The sequence below is a fragment of the Oncorhynchus mykiss genome, chromosome 2 (assembly GCF_057628025.1).
Source record: "Oncorhynchus mykiss isolate SJ-2025 chromosome 2, ASM5762802v1, whole genome shotgun sequence".
NCBI lineage: Eukaryota > Metazoa > Chordata > Actinopteri > Salmoniformes > Salmonidae > Oncorhynchus > Oncorhynchus mykiss.
Window position 1 is genome coordinate 103,026,738 of NC_143023.1, and position 24,401 is coordinate 103,051,138.

The window sequence follows — 24,401 nt, forward strand, 5'->3', positions numbered from 1 at the left end:
GCTATCAAATGCCTCCTATTGGGTAGCATCCTTCAGTAAGGCCGGTCGTTCCTGGAGCTCCTTGTTCTTCCAAGTGAGGCCAAATCATCCCACCTGTTAATAAGTCACAAATGTCTTTTACATTTTTCACAATGGAAGGCGGCAAGTTACACTAAAACAAACATTTAGAGTTCTCACATTTCTTGGCTTTTGTGGAGTTTAACTGGCTCCCATCTTCAGTCATAGCTAGCTTGTATATGCACAGATGGTGTGCACTCGGGTCTGGAAATACAGTCCCAGCACTAAGGCCAACCGCGGCGTGAGGTTTTTTAATTTTTTTTTAAATGAAGCAGGGTGGCTCCAATTTAATTAAAAATAAACAGAGTTGGATTCTGTGTTTAAACTTCACTCTAGTTGGTCAGAGCAGCTGGCTAACAGCTGGTGGCAAGCACTTTGAAGAACACAAGAAACGTAGACTAGACTTCATCAGGGTGCTTGATCTTTACATCTGTTTTCCTACTCGTTAGTGAACTTACTCCATTAAGCTCTCGCATTAACACGTGTCCTGAGTTCTTGGTTTTTAACTGACAACCATCTGGGCACGTGTTGTGTTAACCCTGGTTCTGGTGTGTTTCCAGGAGCGTCGTGTGTGCGCCAAGCAGCTGGAGATGCAGAACAAGCTGTGGGTGAAAGACGAGAAGCTGAAGCAGTTGAAGGCCATCGTGACGGAGAGCAAGACCCCCTCAGACTTGCGCCCCGCCCCCGACAAGCCCCAGCGCCCCTCCCGGGAGAGGGACCGCGTTCCCGCCAAGAGATCGGCCTCGCCGTCGCCCGTTCCCGTACGTTACCACGACATGCGCTTCTAGGGCACTGACTCATCCAGCTAATATACCCTACTGAAGTGTTTTCCTTTCCTAATCAAACTACTGTTTCCCCCTTTACTGCTAACAGGTTGACCAGCCTCTGTTGACTGGCAGGTCTGTTAATCATGATGTGAAAACACATCTGACTGACTGACTGACTGGCAGGTCTGTTAATCATGATGTGAAAACACATCTGACTGACTGACTGGCAGGTCTGTTAATCATGATGTGAAAACACATCTGACTGACTGGCAGGTCTGGTTAATCATGATGTGAAAACACATCTGACTGACTGACTGGCAGGTCTGTTAATCATGATGTGAAAACACATCTGACTGGCAGGTCTGGTTAATCATGATGTGAAAACACATCTGACTGACTGGCAGGTCTGGTTAATCATGATGTGAAAACACATCTGACTGACTGGCAGGTCTGGTTAATCATGATGTGAAAACACATCTGACTGACTGGCAGGTCTGGTTAATCATGATGTGAAAACACATCTGACTGACTGGCAGGTCTGGTTAATCATGATGTGAAAACACATCTGACTGACTGGCAGGTCTGGTTAATCATGATGTGAAAACACATCTGCTTGTTATTTTACGTGTTACAATGTGGACTTAATGAGTTGAATTTACTGACCCTGACCTTTTTGTAGAAGGTTTAACTGAAATCCACCGTTCTATCCCATACTTTGTCAGACTTTGATTGAATCTAACATTTATGTAATTGTGTGTTGTCTATCTGGTGTTCATGCAGCCTGTGTGTGCTTGTTAGTGTGTGCAGCCAGCCATGTATGTAATGGATGGATGCTATGTATCCCAACTAGCTGGTTGACTTGTCTATCTGCACCACCACCATACTCTGTACTCTGCCCTGCAGCCCGTCCACTCCAGGTCCAGCCAGGCCCTAGACCCAGTGTACGCCCCTCCCCATCCCCAGCAGGTCAGACAGTGGCCAGGCTCCCACCCCACCTCCCCTCCTCAGAGCGCTAGCACCGGCACCAGTTCCCTCTCTGTCACCTCCTGCATCTCAGAGTGGGAGCAGAGAGTCCCTCAGGACAGACATGCTGACCCGGCCCAGTACGGGACCCCTAAGACTAGAACCCTAGCTCAGACCCAGGGTCTGCCCAGCAGCCTTAGCAGGAGGAGAGGCAGGTGTTGGGAGAGGGCCAGAGAAAGAGAGGAAGAGAGAGAGGTTCCTGACCAGACCTGTGATCTAGACCTAGAGGAACAGGAAGGAGCATACAGGGTCAGTGAGTCTCATCAGACTAAGGTGGTAAGGTCATCTGGTAGGTAGCAGAGCTGCAGGTAAAGTAGATTCCTCCAACCAGCTCATCAGCTGACCTTTAGGTTTGTGGGCTAATGTTTTTATAAACACTCCCTCTATATAACTGGTACTATGTTCTTGTTTACACTTTAGACTGAAATAAAATGATTTTCTAACTTAACAGGATTGGTTCTTCTAAAACAACATGTCCACTACCAAGCCATGTTTGTCGTTTTCTACCACCATGATGACTGATCCCTGATTGAATCAGATTGAGTTAGTAGATTGTACTTCCTGTAGAGTTGATCTATTATTGTCACTAACTCCAGGAATGGTTTTATTGTTAGCAACACATGATTCTCTGACTTTCACTCTGCTTCGTTCCCGTCGACGACCAGACGGGTCCCCCGGTGCGTGCAGTCCACAGGCGCTCCCACTCTGCGGGCGGGGAGAGGTGGGTGGACCACAAGCCGTCGTCTAACGTGGAGCTGGACACGGTGATGCAGCCCATCCTGGGTTCCAACGCCATTAAGGTCTCGGCCCCCAGCGAGAAGGCCCTAGCCAAATGTGACAAGTACATGCTCACTCACCAAGACGTGGCCTCTGATGGAGAGATACAGACCAAACTCATTAAGGTATGTACCAGCCAGACTTGCAGAAATCTCTCTGAATTGATCTACTGTCAAATTTCAATGAATAGCCTGGCTGTTTATTTGCTTTAATCACTGAACACAACCAGCGCTTATTAGAGAGGGGCTTCTACTTGGGCCGGGCTTCTACTTGGGCCGGGCTTCTACTTGGGCCGGGCTTCTATTTGGGCCGGGCTTCTATTTGGGCTGGGCTTCTATTTCCTTACTAAACCCCACACCCCCCCACCTTGCAGTCTCGCCCTCTTCTGATTTTTTTTCTACTTTTTGACTTCGCCGTTCTAACTTTTGGATCGATCCCAGATTGCCTGGCTATTCCTTCACCCAAATTTTGTTCTGCCAATTTGATCATTGCTAGCTTGAATTTGATGTAATTTTCTTTTAGGTGGCTGGCAACGATGACAGAATATTTTGTCAATGACCTTAATGACCGTGGGAATATCAGTTGTCCATTGTAAACCTTGAAATCTGTTCATTTAGACACGCTGTTTATTTGCTGACATGTGTGCCGGGAGTCGTAGTGTTTGCTGTCATTACATGTGAAGACTGTTATCAAATCAATTCTCTGTGTAATTATTCCTTACGTGATTAAACTAATCATGTAACTTTAACTAGGAAGTTGGGGCACCACAGGAAAATGTTTATAGTTTATTTCCCAAATTAACTTATCGATTACAGTCTTCTATTAATGTGTTATGACCTCATCAGTCGCATTCCTGAATGTTGCAAACCCTTGGAGATCTGCACCAACCCTAACATCATGAATCAGCGATATACAAACTGGCTTAGTTATTTATTTACTAACTAATCAATCACAGAATTGATTAATCAGTTGTAGATTGTTACAATGGATACGTCAGAGTACCATTCGGTCGTTCAACCGGTTGTGTTTACCAGACTATAGAATTAAAACAGCTGCAGTCTGAATAATTGTTATTTTAGTTTGTAGATTTCTTAGCCATTTTCAACGTGGGAATGATCTCCACGTTCCCATTTCAACATGTAGCGACAGCTTCCATGTTTTCTGGTCTATTATACATTTTGTCGGAAGTGGGTTTTATACTTTTAGCAGAACAGGAGCAGGTTCAATGACACGTGTAATGTCTGTGCTCACTGGGGCGTTCCGTGTAATGTCTGTGCTCACGGGGGCGACAACCAGCTAGTTGTCTGACGACCTCCCTATAGGCTCTCGTCGTCGATCGGACCAGCAAACTTAATAATGTTGTTGGAGTTGTCCACGGCCACGCAGTTGTGGGTGAACAGGGAGTACAGGAGGGGACTGAGCACACACCCGAGTGGCCCACGTGTTGAGGGTCATCATGGCGGATGTGTTGCCTACACTCGGGACCTGGGGGTGGCTTGTCAGGAAGTCCAGGATCCAGTTGCAGAGGGAACTGTTCAGTCCCAGGGTCCTTAGCTTAGTGATGAGCTTTGAGGACACTGTAGTGTTGAATGCTGAGCTGTAGTCAATGATCAGCGTTCTCACGTCGGTGTTCCTCTTGTCCAGGTGGGAGAGGGCAGTGTGGCGTGCATTAGAGATTGCGTCATCTGTGGATCTGTTGGGGCGGTATACGAATTGGAGTGGGCCGAGGGTGTCTGGGATGATGGATTTGATGTGAGCCATGTCAGCCTTTCAAATAAATAATTTCAGGGCTACATGTGTAAGCGTTACGGGGTGGTAATAATTTACAGGTTACCTTGGTGTTCTTGGGCACAGGGACAATGGTGGTCTGCTTGAAACATGTAGGTATTACAGACGGGGTCAGAAAGAGGTTGTCACTTTAGACCCTTGTCAGCTGGTCAGCGCATGCTCTGGGTATGAGTCCTGTTAATCCGTCTGGCCATTCGGCCTTGTGAATGTTACCCTGTTTTAAAGATCCTCTACGGTGAGCGAGATCAGTCATCCGGAACAGCTGCTGCTCTCATGCATGGTACAGTGTTGCTTGCCTCGAAGCGAGCATAATAGGATTTTAGATTGTCTGGTAGGCTCGCGTCACTGGGCAGCTCGTGGCTGTTTCCCTTTGTAATCCATGATGGTTTGCAAAACCGGACACATCTGACGAGCATCAGAAACGGCGTAGTAGGATTCGATCTTAGTCCTGCAGTGATGTTTTGACTGTTTGATGGCTTGTCGGATGTCGTAACATGATTTTTTATTAGTGTCCTGCTCCTTGAAAGCGGCAGCTCTATCCTTCAGCTCAGTGCGGATGTTGCCTGTAATCCATGGCTTCTACTAACTTACTAGTACTACTACTGCTACTTTTACTAATTTACCAGTACTACTACCACCACCATGCAGAATTGGTCAGGAGCTCATAAAGGCGCCAGCTGTCCATCTTTACAGTGCCATCTTTAATGCTTGTGTTCTCATGCCTGTATTCCTGTGGGGATCAGTTGATGGCGCTGGAAACGTCTGGTTGCGGGTTCGATTCCCACGGGGGACCAGTATTGAAAATGTATGCACTCACTACTGTGGTGGCTCTGGATATGAGTCTGCTCAATGACTAAAATGTGAATGTGTTCTGATGCCTGTGTTGTGAACTTTTAGGGTGAAGTGTTCAAGACACGAGGGGGAGGACAGGCGGTCCAGTTCACTGATATAGAAACTCTGAGACAGGAGCTCCCCACTGGACCAAGGTAGGTGTCCTGTCTACTGCTAACTTAGTACTGCTACTAGTACTACTACTACTACTGCTAACTTATTAGACTGAGCCAGGAGCTCCCCACTGGACCAAGGTAGGTGTCTTGTCTACTGCTTACTTAGTACTGCTACTAGTACTACTGCTAACGTACTCCATACATTCATGTAAACATATACATTCATACATCCCATGTTTCACGAGTTGAATTAAAATACTCCAGAAATGTTCCATACGCACAAAAGCTTATTTCTCTCAGATTTTGTGCCAAAATGTGTTTTACATCCCAGTTAGTGAGCATTTCTCCTTCACCAAGATAATCCATCCATCTGACAGGTGTGGCATATCAAGAAGCTGATTAAACAGCATGATCATTACACAGCTGCACCTTGTGCTGGGGACAATAGAAAGCCACTCTAAAATGTGCAGTTGTCACACAACACCATGCCACATGTCTTGAGGGAGCGTGTAATTGGCATGCTGACTGCAGGAATGTCCACCAGAGCTGTTGCCAGAGAATTTAATGTTAATTTCTCTACCATAAGCCGCCGCCAACGTCATTTTAGAGAATTTGGCAGTACGTCCTACCGGCCTTACAACCTCAGACCACGTGTAACCACGGCAGCCCAGGACCTCCACATCCGTCTTCTTCACCTGCGGGATCGTCTGAGACCAGCCACCCGGACAGCTGATGAAACTGGGTTTGCACAACCAAAGAATTTCTGCACAAACTGTCAAACCTTTTCAGTGAAGTTCATCTATATGTGCATCGTCCTCACCAGGGTCTTGACTTGCTCCTCACGGATCAATCCCACTTTTAACTGCACCGGGCAGACGGCGTGTATGGAGTCATGTGGGCAAGCGGTTTGCTGATGTCAACATTGTGAACAGAATGCCCCATGGTGGGGTTATGGTATGGGCAGGCATAAGCTACAGACAATGAACACAATTACATTTTATTAATTTGAATGCAGAGATACCGTGATGAGATCCTGAGGCCGATTGTCGTGCCATTCATCCGCCTCATCACCTCATGTTTCAGCATGATAATGCACGGCCCCATGTCACAAGTTCTTCCATGGCCTGCATATACTCACCAGGCATGTCACCCGTTGAGCATGTTTGGGATGCTCTGGATCGACGTGTACGACAGCGTGTTCCAGTTCCCGCCAACATCCAGCTACTTCACACAGCCATTGAAGAGGAACAACATCCCACAATCAACAGCCTGATCAGCTCTATGAAAGAGATGTGTTGACTGCATGAGACTAATGGTGGTCACACCAAATACTGACTGGTTTGCTCAACCTTTTTTTTTTTTTTTTAAAGGTATCTGTGACCAACAGATCTGTATTCCCAGTCATGTTAAATCCATAGATTAGGGCCTAATTAATTTAACTGATTTCCTTATATGAACTGTAACTCAGTTAAATATTTTAAATTGTTCCATGTTGCGTTTATATTTTTGTTCATTGTACTTTCATGCGTACAGTGCATTCGGAAAGTATTCAGACCCCTTTTGATAGGTTGCAGCCTTATTCTAAAATGGATTAAATATTTTTCCCCCTCATCAATTTACACACAATACCACATGACAAAGCAAAAACAGGTTTATTAAAAATAAAAAACTGAAATCACGTTTACATAAGTATTCAGACGCTCCCCATCCAACCTGACAGAGCTTGAGAGGATCTGCAGAGAATAAACTCCCCAAATACAGGTGTTGCCAAGCTTGTAGCTTCATACCTAAGACATGCGGCTGTAGGCGCTGCCCAAGGCACTTCAACATAGTACTGAGTAAAGAGTCTGAATACTTAGGTTATTTCACTTCTAAAAATGTCTAATCTTGGATCACATAGTCTTAGATCAGAACGATAAGGTGAAGATCATTTGCTTTTGTATCGTCTGATGTTGATGTCAAACACTCACTGTGTTCCTCCGTTCAGCCGTAAGAGGAGGTCGTCAGAGGGCAACACTGCCCAGGGGGGCGACCGTATGGAGGGAGACTGGACAGATGTGGAGACCAGGGTAAGAGACAGGACTCCCTCCCTACACTGGCTATTGTACTGTTTTTGTCTGGTCCCGGGTCAGTTTTTGCAGTACAAGCCCTAGTGTTACGAAACCCATAACAAGCCTACTGATTTTGCTGCACTCACTGGTCTGGAACCTGAATCATTGTGTCTAGGGTCCTAGGTTTTGTTGACTGGTCTGGAACCTGAATCATTATGTCTAGGGGCCCTAGGCCTTGTTGACTGATCTGGAACCTGAATCATTATGTCTAGGGGTCCTAGGCCTTGCTGACTGGTCTGGAACCTGAATTAATGTGTGCATTTATGTAAGAAATCAGTGTATGTGCCTAGGTGTCGAATATATATTTACTCAGGGAGATGGCAACATTACCTTGGTCCAGGGCCAGCTTTGTCTCTGACCTCTTGGTCTTCCAAGCAAATGAGTATTTGTAAAGATGGTGAAGATATGTTACGCCCAACATGTACAAAAATGAAAAATGCCAAAGGCATCCCCAAACTAAAGACTGAACCAAAGGAAAAGCCTCACTGCTTACCAGCTGGGACCCTGAGCTGTGGTCATCAACCAGGCTCAGCAACTGGACAAGGTTTCTGCTGCCCCTGGGGGATGGGAGTGTGGAACTGTATCCTGGCCTAACTGTGTGCTAACACCACTGCTATTCATTGTCACGCATTGGCCTGTGACTGACCATAGGACAATGACCAAGACCGTCCACTCATATCTGGTACCAGGCTGTCATGGCTGTAGGGTATACAGTAAGGTACAGGTAACTGCCAAAACAATGGATGCACTTGAGTCAATTAGGGATACAAAGTATATCGAAAGCAGGTGCTTCCACACAGGTGTGGTGCCTGAGTTAAGCAATTAACATCCCGTCATGCTTAGGGTCATGTATAAAATGCTGGGAGGCCATTATTTTGACTACCATGGCTATAGCGTGACAAAGCCCCCATCCACAGGGCAGTCTGTCACCAGATCTCAACCCAATAGAACACATTATTGGAGATTCTGGAGCGGCTCCCAAGACCAGTTTTCCACCAGCAAAACACCAAATGATGTGGAAGAATGGTGTCGCATCCCTCCAACAGAGTTTCAGACACTTGTAGAATCTATGCCAAGGTGCATTGAAGCTGTGGTGGCTCAACGCCCCCCCCCGCCCATTTAAGACACTAGATGTTATAACATTTCTGATCAGTTAACCATTCTAGAAGCTTCCACACTGTGTGTTCTGTGTTCCAGTGTTCTATGGCTGTGGAGATGAGGGCTGGATCTAACCTGGGTCCAGGCTACCAGCACCATGGACATCAGAAGTAAGTATAATGTCTTCCATAGGTTTTGTTCTACAAAATGCGTCTGAACTTTCGGGGGGACACTTTTCGAGGTTTCTAAATTAATACACAAGTGTACAAAACATTAAGAACACCTGCTCTTTACATGACAGACTGACCAGGTGAAAGCTATGATCCCTTATTGATGTCACCTGTTAAATCCACTTCAATCAGTGTAGATGAAGGGGAGGAGACGGGTTAAAGAAGGATTATTCAGCCTTGAGACAATTGAGACATGGATTGTGTATTTGTGCCATTCAGAGGGTGAATGGGCAAGACTAGATATTTCAGTGCCTTTGAACGGGGTACGGTAGTAGGTGTCTGAACGGGGTATGGTAGTAGGTGTCTTTGAACAGGGGTATGGTAGTAGGTGCCTTTGAACGGGGTATGGTAGTAGGTGTCTTTGAACGGGGTATGGTAGTAGGTACCTTTGAACGGGGTATGGTAGTAGGTGTCTTTGAACAGGGGTATGGTGGTAGGTGCCTTTGAACGGGGTATGGTAGTAGGTGCCTTTGAACGGGGTATGGTAGTAGGTGCCTTTGAACAGGGTATGGTAGTAGGTGTCTTTGAACAGGGTATGGTAGTAGGTACCTTTGAACGGGGTATGGTAGTAGGTGCCTTTGAACAGGGTATGGTGGTAGGTGTCTTTGAACAGGGTATGGTAGTAGGTACCTTTGAACGGGGTATGGTAGTAGGTGCCTTTGAACGGGGTATGGTAGTAGGTGCCTTTGAACAGGGTATGGTAGTAGGTGCCTTTGAACGGGGTATGGTAGTAGGTGCCTTTGAACGGGGTATGGTAGTAGGTGCCTTTGAACGGGGTATGGTAGTAGGTGCCTTTGAACGGGGTATGGTAGTAGGTGCCTTTGAACGGGGTATGGTAGTAGGTGTCTGAACGGGGTATGGTAGTAGGTGCCTTTGAACGGGGTATGGTAGTAGGTGCCTTTGAACGGGGTATGGTAGTAGGTGCCTTTGAACGGGGTATGGTAGTAGGTGTCTGAACGGGGTATGGTAGTAGGTGCCTTTGAACGGGGTATGGTAGTAGGTGTCTGAACGGGGTATGGTAGTAGGTGTCTTTGAACGGGGTATGGTAGTAGGTACCTTTGAACGGGGTATGGTGGTAGGTGTCTTTGAACGGGGTATGGTAGTAGGTGTCTGAACGGGGTATGGTAGTAGGTGTCTGAACAGGGTATGGTAGTAGGTGTCTTTGAACGGGGTATGGTAGTAGGTGTCTTTGAACGGGGTATGGTAGTAGGTGTCTGAACAGGGTATGGTAGTAGGTGTCTTTGAACAGGGTATGGTAGTAGGTGTCTGAACGGGGTATGGTAGTAGGTGTCTGAACAGGGTATGGTAGTAGGTGTCTGAACGGGGTATGGTAGTAGGTGTCTGAACGGGGTATGGTAGTAGGTGTCTTTGAACAGGGTATGGTAGTAGGTGTCTGAACGGGGTATGGTAGTAGGTGTCTGAACAGGGTATGGTAGTAGGTGTCTTTGAACGGGGTATGGTAGTAGGTGTCTTTGAACGAGGTATGGTAGTAGGTGTCTGAACAGGGTATGGTAGTAGGTACCTTTGAACGGGGTATGGTAGTAGGTACCTTTGAACGGGGTATGGTAGTAGGTGTCTTTGAACGGGGTATGGTAGTAGGTACCTTTGAACAGGGTATGGTAGTAGGTACCTTTGAACAGGGTATGGTAGTAGGTACCTTTGAACGGGGTATGGTAGTAGGTGCCTTTGAACGGGGTATGGTAGTAGGTGCCTTTGAACGGGGTATGGTAGTAGGTGTCTTTGAACAGGGGTATGGTAGTAGGTGCCTTTGAACGGGGTATGGTAGTAGGTGTCTTTGAACAGGGTATGGTAGTAGGTGCCTTTGAACGGGGTATGGTAGTAGGTGCCTTTGAACAGGGTATGGTAGTAGGTGTCTTTGAATGGGGTATGGTAGTAGGTGTCTTTGAACAGGGTATGGTAGTAGGTACCTTTGAACGGGGTATGGTAGTAGGTGTCTTTGAACAGGGTATGGTAGTAGGTACCTTTGAACAGGGTATGGTAGTAGGTACCTTTGAACGGGGTATGGTAGTAGGTGTCTTTGAACAGGGTATGGTAGTAGGTGCCTTTGAACAGGGTATGGTAGTAGGTGCCTTTGAACGGGGTATGGTAGTAGGTGCCTTTGAACGGGGTATGGTAGTAGGTGCCTTTGAACGGGGTATGGTAGTAGGTGCCTTTGAACGGGGTATGGTAGTAGGTGTCTTTGAACAGGGTATGGTAGTAGGTACCTTTGAACGGGGTATGGTAGTAGGTGTCTTTGAACAGGGTATGGTAGTAGGTGCCTTTGAACGGGGTATGGTAGTAGGTGTCTTTGAACAGGGTATGGTAGTAGGTGCCAGGTGCACCGGGCTGGGTCAAGGACGGCAGCGCTGCTGGGTTTTTCACACTCCACAGTTTCATATGGATCAAGAATGGTCCACCACACAAAGGACCTCCAGCCAACTTGAAACAACTGTGGGAATCATTGGAGTCAACATGGGCCAGTGTCCCTGTGGAACACTTTCAACGCCGTGTAGAGTCCATGCCCCGAATAATTGAGGCTGTTCTGAGGGGGGAAAGGGTTGGAACTGTTTTGTACACCGGAAGCATTGGACTCAACATTGGCCAGTGGAACCTTGTAGAGGCCATGCTCTGACAAGTTGAGGTTGTTCTAAGGGAAAAGTGTGGAGGGGAGGTGAAACTCAATATTAGGAGATTGTTTGGTATGTTCAGCGTATTAGGAAGATGCTCCCATGCTTGGTATGTTCAGGTATTAGGAAGATGCTCCCATGTTTGGTATGTTCAGCGCATTAGGAAGATGCTCCCATGTTTGGTATGTTCAGCGCATTAGGAAGATGCTCCCATGCTTGGTATGTTCAGGTATTAGGAAGATGCTCCCATGTTTGGTATGTTCAGCGTATTAGGAAGATGCTCCCATGCTTGGTATGTTCAGCGTATTAGGAAGATGCTCCCATGCTTGGTATGTTCAGCGTATTAGGAAGATGCTCCCATGTTTTGGTATGTTCAGCGTATTAGGAAGATGCTCCCATGTTTTGGTATGTTCAGCGTATTAGGAAGATGCTCCCATGCTTGGTATGTTCAGCGTATTAGGAAGATGCTCCCATGCTTGGTATGTTCAGCGTATTAGGAAGATGCTCCCATGTTTTGGTATGTTCAGCGCATTAGGAAGATGTTTGTGTTTCTAAAGTGAGTAACTGTTATGTTTTTGTGTTTTTAGACGCAGAAAGCCCTGAAGATCCTGTCTGGGCTGCTCCATACACCCCCCCTGTCCTCATCCCTCCTCAGTCCTCTGTCCTCAGCCCTCACCCCTCCCTCTGTCCTCTGCCCTCACCCCTGTCCTCAGCCCTCACCCCTCCCTCTGTCCTCTGCCCTCACCCCTGTCCTCAGCCCCTCCCTCCCTCCCCCTTTGCCCCTCCCTCCTCACCTCCACGCGGCTGGTGTGCAATAGCTAACACTCTGGAAACGTTTTATTTTTAATCTTTAGCCTTAGTAACAACTATTTAAACATTTCCTTTTGCTTTTTATATATGAAAAACAGTGTGTATATACACTACCGTTAAAGTTCACGGTCACTTAGAAATGTCCTTGTTTTTGAAAGAAAAGCAACAAAAAAGTCCAGTAAAATAACATCAAATTGATCAGAAATACTGTGTAGACATTGTTAATGTTGTAAATGACTATTGTATTTGGAAACGGCAGGTTTTTTTAAATGGAATATCTACATAGGCGTACAGAGGCCCATTATCAGCAACCATCACTCCTGTGTTCCAAGGGCACGTTGTGTTGGCTAATCTAAGCTTATCATTTTAAAAGGCTATTGATCACCATTTTGCAATTATGTTAGCACAGCTGAAAACTGTTGTGCTGTTTAAAAGAATGAATAAAACTGGCCTTCTTTAGACTAGTTGAGTGTCTGGAGCATTAGCATTTGTGGGTTTGATTACAGGCTTAAAATGGCCAGAAACAAAGCAGTTTCTTCTGAAACTCGTCAGTCAATTCTTGTTCTGAGAAATGAAGGCTATTCCACGCGAGAAAGATTTCATACAACGCTGTGTACTACTCCTTTCACAGAACAGCGCAAACTGTCTCTAACCAGAATAGAAAGTAGGAGGCCCCGGTGCACAACTGAGTAAGAGGACAAGTACATTAGTGTCTAGTTTGAGAAACAGAAGCCTCTCAAGTCCTCAATTGGCAGCTTCATTAAATAGTACCAGCAGTTGCAAAGAAAAAGCCATATCTCAGATTGGCCAATGAAAAGATTAAGATGGGCAAAAGAACACACACTGGACAGAGGAACTCTGCCTAGAAGGCCTGCATCCCGGAGTCGCCTCTTCACTGTTGATGTCGAAACTGGTGTTTTGCAGGTGCTATTTGATAAAGCTGCTAGTTGAGGACTTGCGAGGCGTCTGTTTCTCAAACAAGCGCCACTAATGTACTCTTGCTCAGTTGTGCACCGGGGCCTCCCACTCTTTCTATTCTGGTTAGAGACAGTTTGCGCTATTCTGTGAAGGGAGTAATACACAGTTGTATGAAATCTTTCTTGCGTGGAATGGCCTTCATTTCTCAGAACAAGAATAGACTGATGAGTTTCAGAAGAAAGGTCTTTGTTTCTGGCCATTTTGAGCCTGTAATCAAACCCACAAATGCTAATGCTCCAGACACTCAACTAGTCTAAAGAAGGCCAGTTTTATTCATTATTTTAAACAGCACAACAGTTTTCAGCTGTGCTAACATAATTGCAAAATGGTGATCAATAGCCTTTTAAAATGATAAGCTTGGATTAGCCAACACAACGTGCCCTTGGAACACAGGAGGGATGGTTGCTGATAATGGGCCTCTGTACGCCTATGTAGATATTCCATTACAAATCAGATTTTTCAAGCTACAAAAGTCATTTACAACATTAACAATGTCTACACTGTATTTCTGATCAATATGATATTTTAATGGACATAAAAAGTGCTTTCCTTAAACAAAAAAAAAAAGAGGACATTTTAAAGTGACCCCCAGCTTTTGTACAGTAGTGTGTGTATATACATCAACTTATTTAGTAAAATATTTAATATTTTGGTGTGTGGTGTGGTCACATATAAAGCCAGTATTAACTGAATGCATCATGATTCAGCCAAAGATGGACTGCTGTGGTTCATAACGAACTGGGCCTGTTGACAATTTAAGAATATTTCAATGTTTTCAGATTGACTCATTTTTTTCTGTGATATTTTTACAAAAAAATTAAGGGGAGTTGTATTTTGTTAGGTGGCACATAGGCAAGTCAGTGAAGAGTAGCCTGGTTTCAGATCCGTTTGTACTGTGTTGCTAAATACTATAGTTATTGTGGCGTGACAATGAGCACAGGAGTTGACAAGACGACACAGATCTGAGACCAGGCTAATGTCGGGATACATTTTGTTCAGTGAAATATTTTCTGTCTGTTTGAAACTAAGTTCAAGCCTTCATTCATGTTCACTTTAGTTTTGAATCAGCTGGTATATTATATTTTTCATATTTCTCTGGTCGTTTTGTAAAGATATTTTATTCTGGTTTGAACTAAACTGATCTCCACAGCTTTCATTGTAAAAGTAGTTTAGGAATTAAATTCCTTTCAAAACACCTTTTTGTGTTATTATTTTTTATATGGAATGAGTTTTGCATGTGAAGTGTTAAAACAGCGGATAATCTAAGTTATGGTACACAATTCTAAAGCCCTTCTGGATAAGAGCATCTGTTAAGTGACTAAAATGTAAAAAGTATAAATGGCTGGACTGGATATTATAAGAATAACAACTTCCCCATCACCACAAGAGAAACCTCCCAGCCTCGCAGCCCTCTCTAAAATAACTAAGTTGTAACGCCATTGGCTTAGGCTAGCTGTAGATCCTTCTCTCCTTACGAACAATGCCTCCTATCGTCTCTGTCCTCCTCCTGCCCCTGCCTCGATTTACATGTAGTCTGAACATCTACTGTTTTTTCTCCTCATACTCAAAATAAACAGGGTGACCTGCGTTCAACACTATGCTACCCACGGGACATTAAAAACGGTAATATCTTGTGTTTCACCGAGTCGTGGCTGAACGACGACATGGATAACATACAGCTGGCTGGGTTTTCGGTGCATCTGGAAGAGAGAACAGCTGCCTCCGGTAAGATGAGGTGTGGTGGTGTGGGTCTATTTGATAGGTCACCGCTGGTGCGCCAAATCTAATATTAAGGAAGATCAAATCACATACACATATTTAGCAGATGTAGTGAAATGCTTGTGTTCCTAGCTCCAACAGTGCAGTAATACCTAATAATTCACAACAATACACACACCTAGAGTAAATGGTGGTAAGAAATATATAAATATTAGGGCGAACAATGTTGGCGTGTCATTGACTATTATACAGTAGAATAGAATACAGTGTGGGTGTGTGTAAAGCAGTATGTGAACATCCCAGATTTACCACAAGAATGTATCTATTTTTAGTTGTCTATTTACCACCACAAACCGATTCACTAAGAGGCCATAAGCAAACATGAAAATGCTCATCCAGAGGCGGCACTCCTAGTGGTCGGGGACTTTAATGCAGGGAAACTTAAATCTGTTTTACCTCATTTCTACCAGCATGTTACATGTGTAACCAGAGGGGGGAAAAACTCTAGACCACCTGTACTCCACACAGAGAAGCGTAGATGCCCTCCATTTGGCAAGTCTGACCACAATGCTATCCTGATTCCTGCTTACAAGTAAAAACTAAAGCAGGAAGTACCAGTGACTCACTCAATACGGAAGTGGTCAGATGACTGCTATGCTACAGGACGGTTTTGCAGCACAGACTGGAATGTTCTGAGATTCCTCCGATGGCATTGAGGAGTACACCACATCAGTCACTGGCTTCATCAATAAGTGCATCGAGGACTTCGTCCCCACAGTGACTGTACGTACATACCCCAACCAGAACCCACTGGATTACAGGCAACATCCGCTCTGAGCTAAAGGGAAGAGCTGCCGCTTTCAAGGAGCGGGACTTTAACCCGGACTCTTATAAGAAATCCTGCTATGCCCTCAGACGAACCATCAATACAGGACTAAGATTGCATCCTACTACATTGATGCTCATCAGATGTGGCAGGACTTGCAAACTATTACGGACTATAAAGGGAATCCCAGCCGTGAGCTGCCCAGTGACAAGCCTACCAGACGATCTAAATTACTTCCATGTGTGCTTCGAGACAAGCAACGCTGAAGCATGCATGAGAGCATCAGCTGTTCCTGATGACTAATCGCGCTCTCCATAGGTGATATAAGACCTTTAAACAGGTCAACATTCACAAGGCCGCTGGGCCAGACGGATTACCAGGACGTGTACTCAGTATGCGCTGGCCAACTGGCCAAGTGTCTTCACTGACATTTTCAACCTCTCCCTGTCTGAGTCTGTAATACCAACATGTTTCAAGCAGACCGCCCTAGTACTGTGCCCAAGAACACTAAGGTAACCTGCCTAAAATGACTACGGACCCGTAGCACTCACGTCTGTAGCCATGAAAAGCTTTGAAAGGCTGGTCGTGGCTCACATCTACAGAGGGTAGTGTGTACAGCCCAGAACATCACTGGGGCCAAGCTTCCTGCTATTCATGACCTCTACACCAGGTGGTGTCAGAGGAAGGCCCTAAAAAATGTCAAAGATTCCAGCCACCCAAGTCATAGACTGTTTTCCTCTGCTACCACACGTCAAGCAGTACCAGATTGCCAAGTCGAGGACAAAGACTTCTTAACAGCTTCTACCCCCAAGCCATAAGACTCCTGAACAGGTAATCAAATGGCCACCCAGACTGTTTGCATTAACCCCCACCACCTTTTTTTACGCTGCTGCTACTCTGTTTTAACCACGCACAGTCACTTTACCCCTACCTACATGCACATATTACCTCGGCTGACCTGTGCCCCCTGTATATAGCCTCCAGACTGACTCTACTGTAACGCCCTGTATATAGGGGGGCGGCAGGGTAGCCTAGTGGTTAGAGCGTTGGACTAGTGACCGGAAAGTTGCAAGATGGAATCCCCGAGCTGACATGATAAAAATCTGTCTTTCTGCCCCTGAACAGGCAGTTAACCCACTGTTCCCCTGAACAGGCAGTTAACCCACTGTTCCCGTCATTGAAAATAAGAATTTGTTCTTAACTGACTTGCCTAGTTAAATAAACTAAAATAAAAATAGCCTCCACATTTAATCGGTACCGTAACAGCCTGTATATAGCCTCATTACTGTTATTTTATTGTTGCTCTTTTCTTAATTGCATTGTTGGTTAAGGGCTCGTCAGTTAGCATTTCACTGTAATACAACACCTGTTGTATTCGGCACGTGTGACAATTTGAGTTGATAGACATGGCATCTTTGAACGTTATGTTGATGGGCCATACCAAGGAATGCCAGTAAAGAGTTGATCTTTATACCCATTACAAAGACATGACATCACTGAAGACCTACCATCAGCCTGAGTTCTCTAGTGGAGAGTTCTCTAGTGGAGAGTTCTCTAGTGGAGAGTTCTCTAGTGGAGAGTTCTCTAGTGGAGAGTTCTCTAGTGGAGAGTTCTCTAGTGGAGAGTTCTCTAGTGGAGAGTTCTCTAGTGGAGAGTTCTCTAGTGGAGAGTTCTCTAGTGGAGAGTTATGCCACTGAAATAATAGCTCTGAAAAGACTACCTGAATGCAGTGGCTATTTTAGCATGTAAATCTTGGTTGGGAAGACTCCCCCAAATTATTTTAGATGCATGCCAGCAAAGCCACTAACAATTCTAAACATTACATTAATTGCACTATAAAGGTGACAAATGGTGCCCACAAACTGTTAGGGCCGACAAAGCTGTCCCAACAGCAGAGTCCCAACAGCAGAGTCCCAACACCTTACTACTGCTACACCTGGTTTTCAGCGGAACCTTGTCTGGCAGTGAAACGATTAATTCCGCTTTAATTTACTGCCTTTTTAAAAAAACACGTTGAGCGGATAAGTGGCAATCTGTCATTTAGATTTAGACATGAGCGAGTGATAACAGACGTAGTCAATATAACTATATTTTTCAGCACTTTTGAAATGTACAACAGAATTCCGAAAATGGACCGTTAGTGGTCTCCCTGTACACCAAGTCAGAACCGTAGAATAAAGGGGCAGACAATGAAAGCTGTTTACAATATTCAATGAATACATTTCTCTAGAACAGATTATAGGCTATTTGTGCACCACCAAGTCAGAACAGTCGGTGAAATTAAGAGGTGAAAATAGACCAAATTATTAGTGGGAGGCACATGGGCACATGGTCTTACTACACAACATACACTTAGTATTACTTTCTTAGCTACAATATACATATATCCCTGGCATATTACATCATTCATGCAGCGGCATACAATACATTTTTGGACTCACCTTGTGCTCATTTGAACAGGAAGGTGGAGTGGCGGTCCTTAAGGGCAAATTTATTCATCAGTCTGTCATTCTCTGGCTTGATGGTGCTTTCAAGACAACTGGGAACCCTGAAAGAAACCAGGTTGAATCATGACATCAGTGATCTTCAGGACAGAGCTCCAGAAAGAGGACAGAGCTCCAGAAAGAGGACAGAGCTCCAGAAAGAGGACAGAGCTCCAGAAAGAGGACAGAGCTCCAGAAAGAGGACAGAGCTCCAGAAAGAGGACAGAGCTCCCGACTTGGATTTCCAGGTTGGATGAACGTTCAAAGCGTATTTCCACAGTCAGAGCTAGCTCTGTAACTCTATGGCAGCACCCAAGGGGCTTACATTTTCGAGCTCTACCTGTACATTTTCCAGTGACAGAACACTGAGCCAATCACAGCGCAACGAGAGAGCATTACCAACCGCTACGCTATGTATTTTCCGCTGGCTTCCCCACCACCACAGAAAGCACTGAGCTAGGCTGAAACACCTTGCTCAGCTAGGCTGAAACACCTTGCTCGGCTAGGCTGAAACACCTTGCTCGGCTAGGCTGAAACACCTTGCTAGGCTAGGCTGAAACACCTTGCTCGGCTAGGCTGAAACACCTTGCTCGGCTAGGCTGAAACACCTTGCTCGGCTAGGCTGAAACACCTTGCTCGGCTAGGCTGAAACACCTTGCTCGGCTAGGCTGAAACACCTTGCTCGGCTAGGCTGAAACACCTTGCTCGGCTAGGCTGAAACACCTTGCTCGGCTAGGCTGAAACACCTTGCTCGGCTAGGCTGAAACACCTTGCTCGGCTAGGCTGAAACACCTTGCTCTGAATGATGGGTCGCCTCTTTCTGAAGGAAATATATGGAACTGATCATGACTAGATTTAATCTAATTTCACTGCCATTGGTTAGTCAACATGCAATACTGTGTATTGTCAATCACTAAGATTGTGTTACTGGCTTCAATAAAAATTGTTAGGCCATGTTTCAAGTTAAATTTGCCCCCCCAAAATTTGAATATACACCACTTATAGTAGATGGCAAACCCCCCCCCCCCCAAAAGGATCATTGGATGCCACCTGCCCTCCACCGAGGTCCAGCACGACTCCAGGAAGGAAACGTGCAGGAAAGATCATCGCCGACCCCTTCACCCCCTCTTCCAAAGATTCCCCTCTGGCAAACTGTTCAGGTCAATCGCAACCGCGACCACCTGACCAGTTTCTTCCCCCACGCCATCGCCCTCACTAACGGACTTTGTGTAATTCATCAAATTTTATTTCATCCATATTAGATTAAGGCTGTAACGTAACAAAATGTGGAAAAGGTTAAGGGGTCTGAATACTTTCCAAATGCACTATGTGGATCTGTGGAAAAGGTTAAGGGGTCTGAATACTTTCCAAATGCACTTTGTGGATCTGTGGAAATTCTGCATCAATATATTTTATTTTCTATATATTCTGTTTATTGTTTACCATTTCAGTCAAATGCCTGTACATATAAATGTATCTGGTCAATGAATCTGATTCTGACATGGTTTATCATAAATTTACATTTAAATGATTTGGGAATGGTTATGTACTGGATGAACAGTAGCATGTAGAGGATTCTCCCCTTTGTGTCTTCATATTCTGAACAAACATATAAACCAACAAAGTGTTGGTTTCATGAGCTGAAATAAAAGTTCACAGAAATGTTCCTTATGCTTATGTTCCAAAAGCTTATTTCTCTCAATTTGTGCACAAATGTATTTATTTTTTACTTCCCTGTTAGTGATAATTTCTCCTTTGCCATAATAATCCATCCACGTGACAGGTGTGGCATATGAAGAAGCTGATTAAACAGTAATCATTACACAGGTGCACCTTGTGCTAGGGACAATAAAAGGCTACTCTACAATGTGAGGTTTTGTGTGACAACACAATGCCGCAGATTTGAGAGTGTGTAATTGGCATGCTGACTACAGGAATATCCACCCAGTGGTGGAAAAGGTACCCATTTGTCATACTTGTGGTACCCTGCGTACCACTGCTGGCTTGCTTCTGAAGCTAAGCAGGGTTGGTCCTGGTCAGTCCTTGGATGGGAGACCAGATGCTGCTGGAAGTGGTGTTGGAGGGCCAGTAGGAGGCACTCTTTCCACTGGTCTAAAAAATATCCCAATGCCCCAGGGCAGTGATTGGGGACACTGCCCTGTGTAGGGTGCCGTCTCTCGGATGGGACGTTAAACGGGTGTCCTGACTCTCTGAGGTCATTAAAGATCCCATGGCACTTATCGTAAGAGTAGGGGTGTTAACCCCGGTGTCCTGGCTAAATTCCCAATCTGACCCTCAACCCATCACGGTCACCTAATAATCCCCAGTTTACAATTGGCTCATTCATCCACCCTCCTCTCCCCTGTAACTATTCCCCAGGTCGTTGCTGCAAATGAGAACGTGTTCTCAGTCAACTTACCTGGTAAAATAACGGATAAATAAAACATTTTAAAAAAAAACTTGAGTAAAAGTAAAGATACCTTAATAGAAAAAGTGAGTCACCCAGTAAAATACTACTTGACTGAAAGTATTTGGTTTTAAATATACTGAAGTATCAAAAGTAAAAGTATACATCTTTTAAAATTCCTTTTTATAAAGAACCAGATGACACCACTTTCTTTTTTTCCTTTTTATTTACAGATAGCCAGGGGAACACTCCAACACTCAGACATCATTTACAGATCGCCAGGGGAACACTCCAACACTCAGACATCATTTACAGATCGCCAGGGGAACACTCCAACACTCAGACATCATTTACAGATAGCCAGGGGAACACTCCAACACTCAGACATCATTTACAGATCGCCAGGGGAACACTCCAACACTCAGACATCATTTACAGATAGCCAGGGGAACACTCCAACACTCAGACATCATTTACAGATCGCCAGGGGAACACTCCAACACTCAGACATCATTTACAGATCGCCAGGGGAACACTCCAACACTCAGACATCATTTACAGATAGCCAGGGGAACACTCCAACACTCAGACATCATTTACAGATAGCCAGGGGAACACTCCAACACTCAGACATCATTTACAGATAGCCAGGGGTACTCTCCAACACTCAGACATCATTTACAGATAGCCAGGGGAACACTCCAACACTCAGACATCATTTACAGATAGCCAGGGGAACACTCCAACACTCAGACATCATTTACAGATAGCCAGGGGAACACTCCATCACTGACATCATTTACAGATAGCCAGGGGAACACTCCAACACTCAGACATCATTACAGATAGCCAGGGGCACTCTGACCATGGATGTTCTCTGTTTAGTGAGTCCTCCAGATCAGAGGCAGTAGGGATGACCATGGATGTTCTCGTGATAAGTGAATTCGACAATGTTCCTGTCCTGCTAAGAATTCAAAATGTAATGAGTACTTTTGTGTGTAAGGAAAGATGTATGGAGTAAAAAGTACATTAAGTGAAAGTTGTCAAACCTACAAAAGTACAGATACCCCAAAAAACAAGTACTTTACACCATTGTGTCCGCCAGAGCTGTTGGCAGAGAAGTGAATGTTCATTTTTCTACCATAAGCCACCTCTGTCATTTTAGAGAATTTGGCAGTACGTCCAACAGGCCTCACAACCGCAGACCACAACCTCCACATCTGGCTTCTTCACCTGCGGGATCGTCTCAGATCAGCCACCCGGATAGCTGATGAAACTGAGTATTTCTGTCTGTAATAAAGCCCTTTTGTGGGGAAAACTCATTATGGCTGTCTGGGCCTGGCTCCCTAGTAGGTGGGCCTATGCATGGCTGTGGCCCTGCCCAGTCATGTGAAATCCATAGAATAGGGCCTAATGAATATATTTCAATTAACTGATTTCCTCATATGAACTATAACTTAGTAAAAATCGTAAATTGTTGCATGTTGTGTTCATATGTTTGTTCAGTATATAATCAAAAATCTCCCATGTGCTGTGTGTGTCCTTCCTTGGGCTTAATCTCCTAAATATTGTGTCCTGCCTGCAATTATTGGGCTCCTTCGATGGTGTTTGCTAGAGCTGACTTGTCTGCTTTTCGTTATGCTGACTAACAAGTAATAAGCTAGCTAAATTTAGCAAGTAGATTCCACTCTACACAAGGTCTAGTATACCTATTAGAATGTATTTCCCAAATTAATTTGGTTATCAAGCTGCTGGCCCTTACGAAAAAAGATTGCAGTTAAGAGTGTGACTATTGCGTCCAAAATAAAGCATTTAATGCACTTTTACTGCAGTTTTAAAACCGCAGTCTTTTTTTTTGTTGTAAGGGTCAACCCGGTTTGCTAACTAAACAGACGGCTCATCATAGCCCAGCTGGACTGGCCAACGGCAGGAAGCTTCTAGATGTACTCTTTCTCTGTGATCTGGGACAATGATGCCATGCTCAAAGTCACAATTGAAAACGCTCAAGTTTAATTTTGTGCTCTTGATGGTCGAGAGAGGAGCAGAAGCCGGTGTATGTCAAATGAAATGTTTATTGCTCACATGCACATGGATGGCAGATGTGATTGTGAGTGTAGACTGACTGCCGCTGTTAAAGACAAACTTCATGCCACCTGGTAGTGCCGGTCTTGACTGCACCACATCCTTGTAAAGAAGCTAGCTAGCTACATTAGCCAGCTTAGTTAGCCTAGCCATCTAGCTTGTTGATGTAGCAAGGCTAATTGAGGATATTTTGAGGCGTCCTTGTCTACAACAACTCTATTCACATGAAACAACAGCCTACCTGTTGGTTGGATCATTGTAGCCTACTCCTTCTCATTTAGCCAACCCAATTCAGTCATTTTAATTACATTTTGTATTGATTAGAAATCTAGAATAAAAAAAAAACTTGAATGAGTAGGTGTGTCCAAACTTTTGACTGGTTGGTTCAGAGTCGCCGTTATAATCATTGACCAGTAAGGAGAATTAAGTAAAAACACGAGTCCTATCTCCATCCACGGCTAATTTAGGAAAGGGACAACTAGAGCTAGCTAGCCACCGGAGGACAACAACACAACGAGATGCGACAATTCAAGTTGTTTCTTTCAATGACGTATTTAAAAATATATATATATATTTCACCTTTATTTAACCAGGTAGGCAAGTTGAGAACAAGTTCTCATTTACAATTGCGACCTGGCCAAGATAAAGCAAAGCAGTTCGACACATACAACGACACAGAGTTACACATGGAGTAAAACAAACATACAGTCAATAATACAGTATAAACAAGTCTATATACGATGTGAGCAAATGAGGTGAGATAAGGGAGGTAAAGGCAAAAAGGCCATGGTGGCAAAGTAGATACAATATAGCAAGTAAAACACTGGAATGGTAGATTTGCAATGGGAGAATGTGCAAAGTAGAAATAAAAATAATGGGGTGCAAAGGAGCAAAATAAATAAATAAATTAAATACAGTAGGGAAAGAGGTAGTTGTTTGGGCTAAATTATAGGTGGGCTATGTACAGGTGCAGTAATCTGTGAGCTGCTCTGACAGTTGGTGCTTTAAGCTAGTGAGGGAGATAAGTGTTTCCAGTTTCAGCGATTTTTGTAGTTCGTTCCAGTCATTGGCAGCAGAGAACTGGAAGGAGAGGCGGCCAAAGAAAGAATTGGTTTTGGGGGTGACTAGAGAGATATACCTGCTGGAGCGTGTGCTACAGGTGGGAGATGCAATGGTGACCAGCGAGCTGAGATAAGGGGGGACTTTACCTAGCAGGGTCTTGTAGATGACATGGAGCCAGTGGGTTTGGCGACGAGTATGAAGCGAGGGCCAGCCAACGAGAGCGTACAGGTCGCAATGGTGGGTAGTATATGGGGCTTTGGTGACAAAACGGATTGCACTGTGATAGACTGCATCCAATTTGTTGAGTAGGGTATTGGAGGCTATTTTGTAAATGACATCGCCAAAGTCGAGGATTGGTAGGATGGTCAGTTTTACAAGGGTATGTTTGGCAGCATGAGTGAAGGATGCTTTGTTGCGAAATAGGAAGCCAATTCTAGATTTAACTTTGGATTGGAGATGTTTGATATGGGTCTGGAAAGAGAGTTTACAGTCTAACCAGACACCTAAGTATTTGTAGTTGTCCACGTATTCTAAGTCAGAGCCGTCCAGAGTAGTAATGTTGGACAGGCGGGTAGGTACAGGTAGCGATCGGTTGAAGAGCATGCATTT

General features: G+C 44.7%; 1 protein-coding gene across 6 annotated transcripts in view; it reads left to right on the plus strand.

The window, feature by feature from the left end:
- Positions 1-12,729, plus strand: part of LOC110501386 (kinesin-like protein KIF23) — a 40,010-nt gene extending 27,281 nt beyond the window's left edge. The window contains exons 18-24 of one of the 6 annotated variants that reach the window (XR_016490335.1): positions 618-818; positions 2,513-2,749; positions 5,310-5,398; positions 7,347-7,428; positions 8,668-8,738; positions 12,013-12,082; positions 12,127-12,259. Coding sequence is in view for 5 of the 6 variants with exons in the window: in XM_090214651.1 (XP_090070777.1) it covers positions 618-818; positions 2,513-2,749; positions 5,310-5,398; positions 7,347-7,428; positions 8,668-8,738; positions 12,013-12,028 (696 nt within the window). In the remaining variant the exon portion in view is untranslated. Of the gene's footprint in view, positions 1-617; positions 920-2,512; positions 2,750-5,309; positions 5,399-7,346; positions 7,429-8,667; positions 8,739-12,012 lie in introns of those variants that run through there. The other 5 variants (XM_090214651.1, XM_090214655.1, XM_090214656.1 and 2 more) reach the window with 5 other exon arrangements.
- Positions 12,730-24,401: the final 11,672 nt, after the last annotated feature.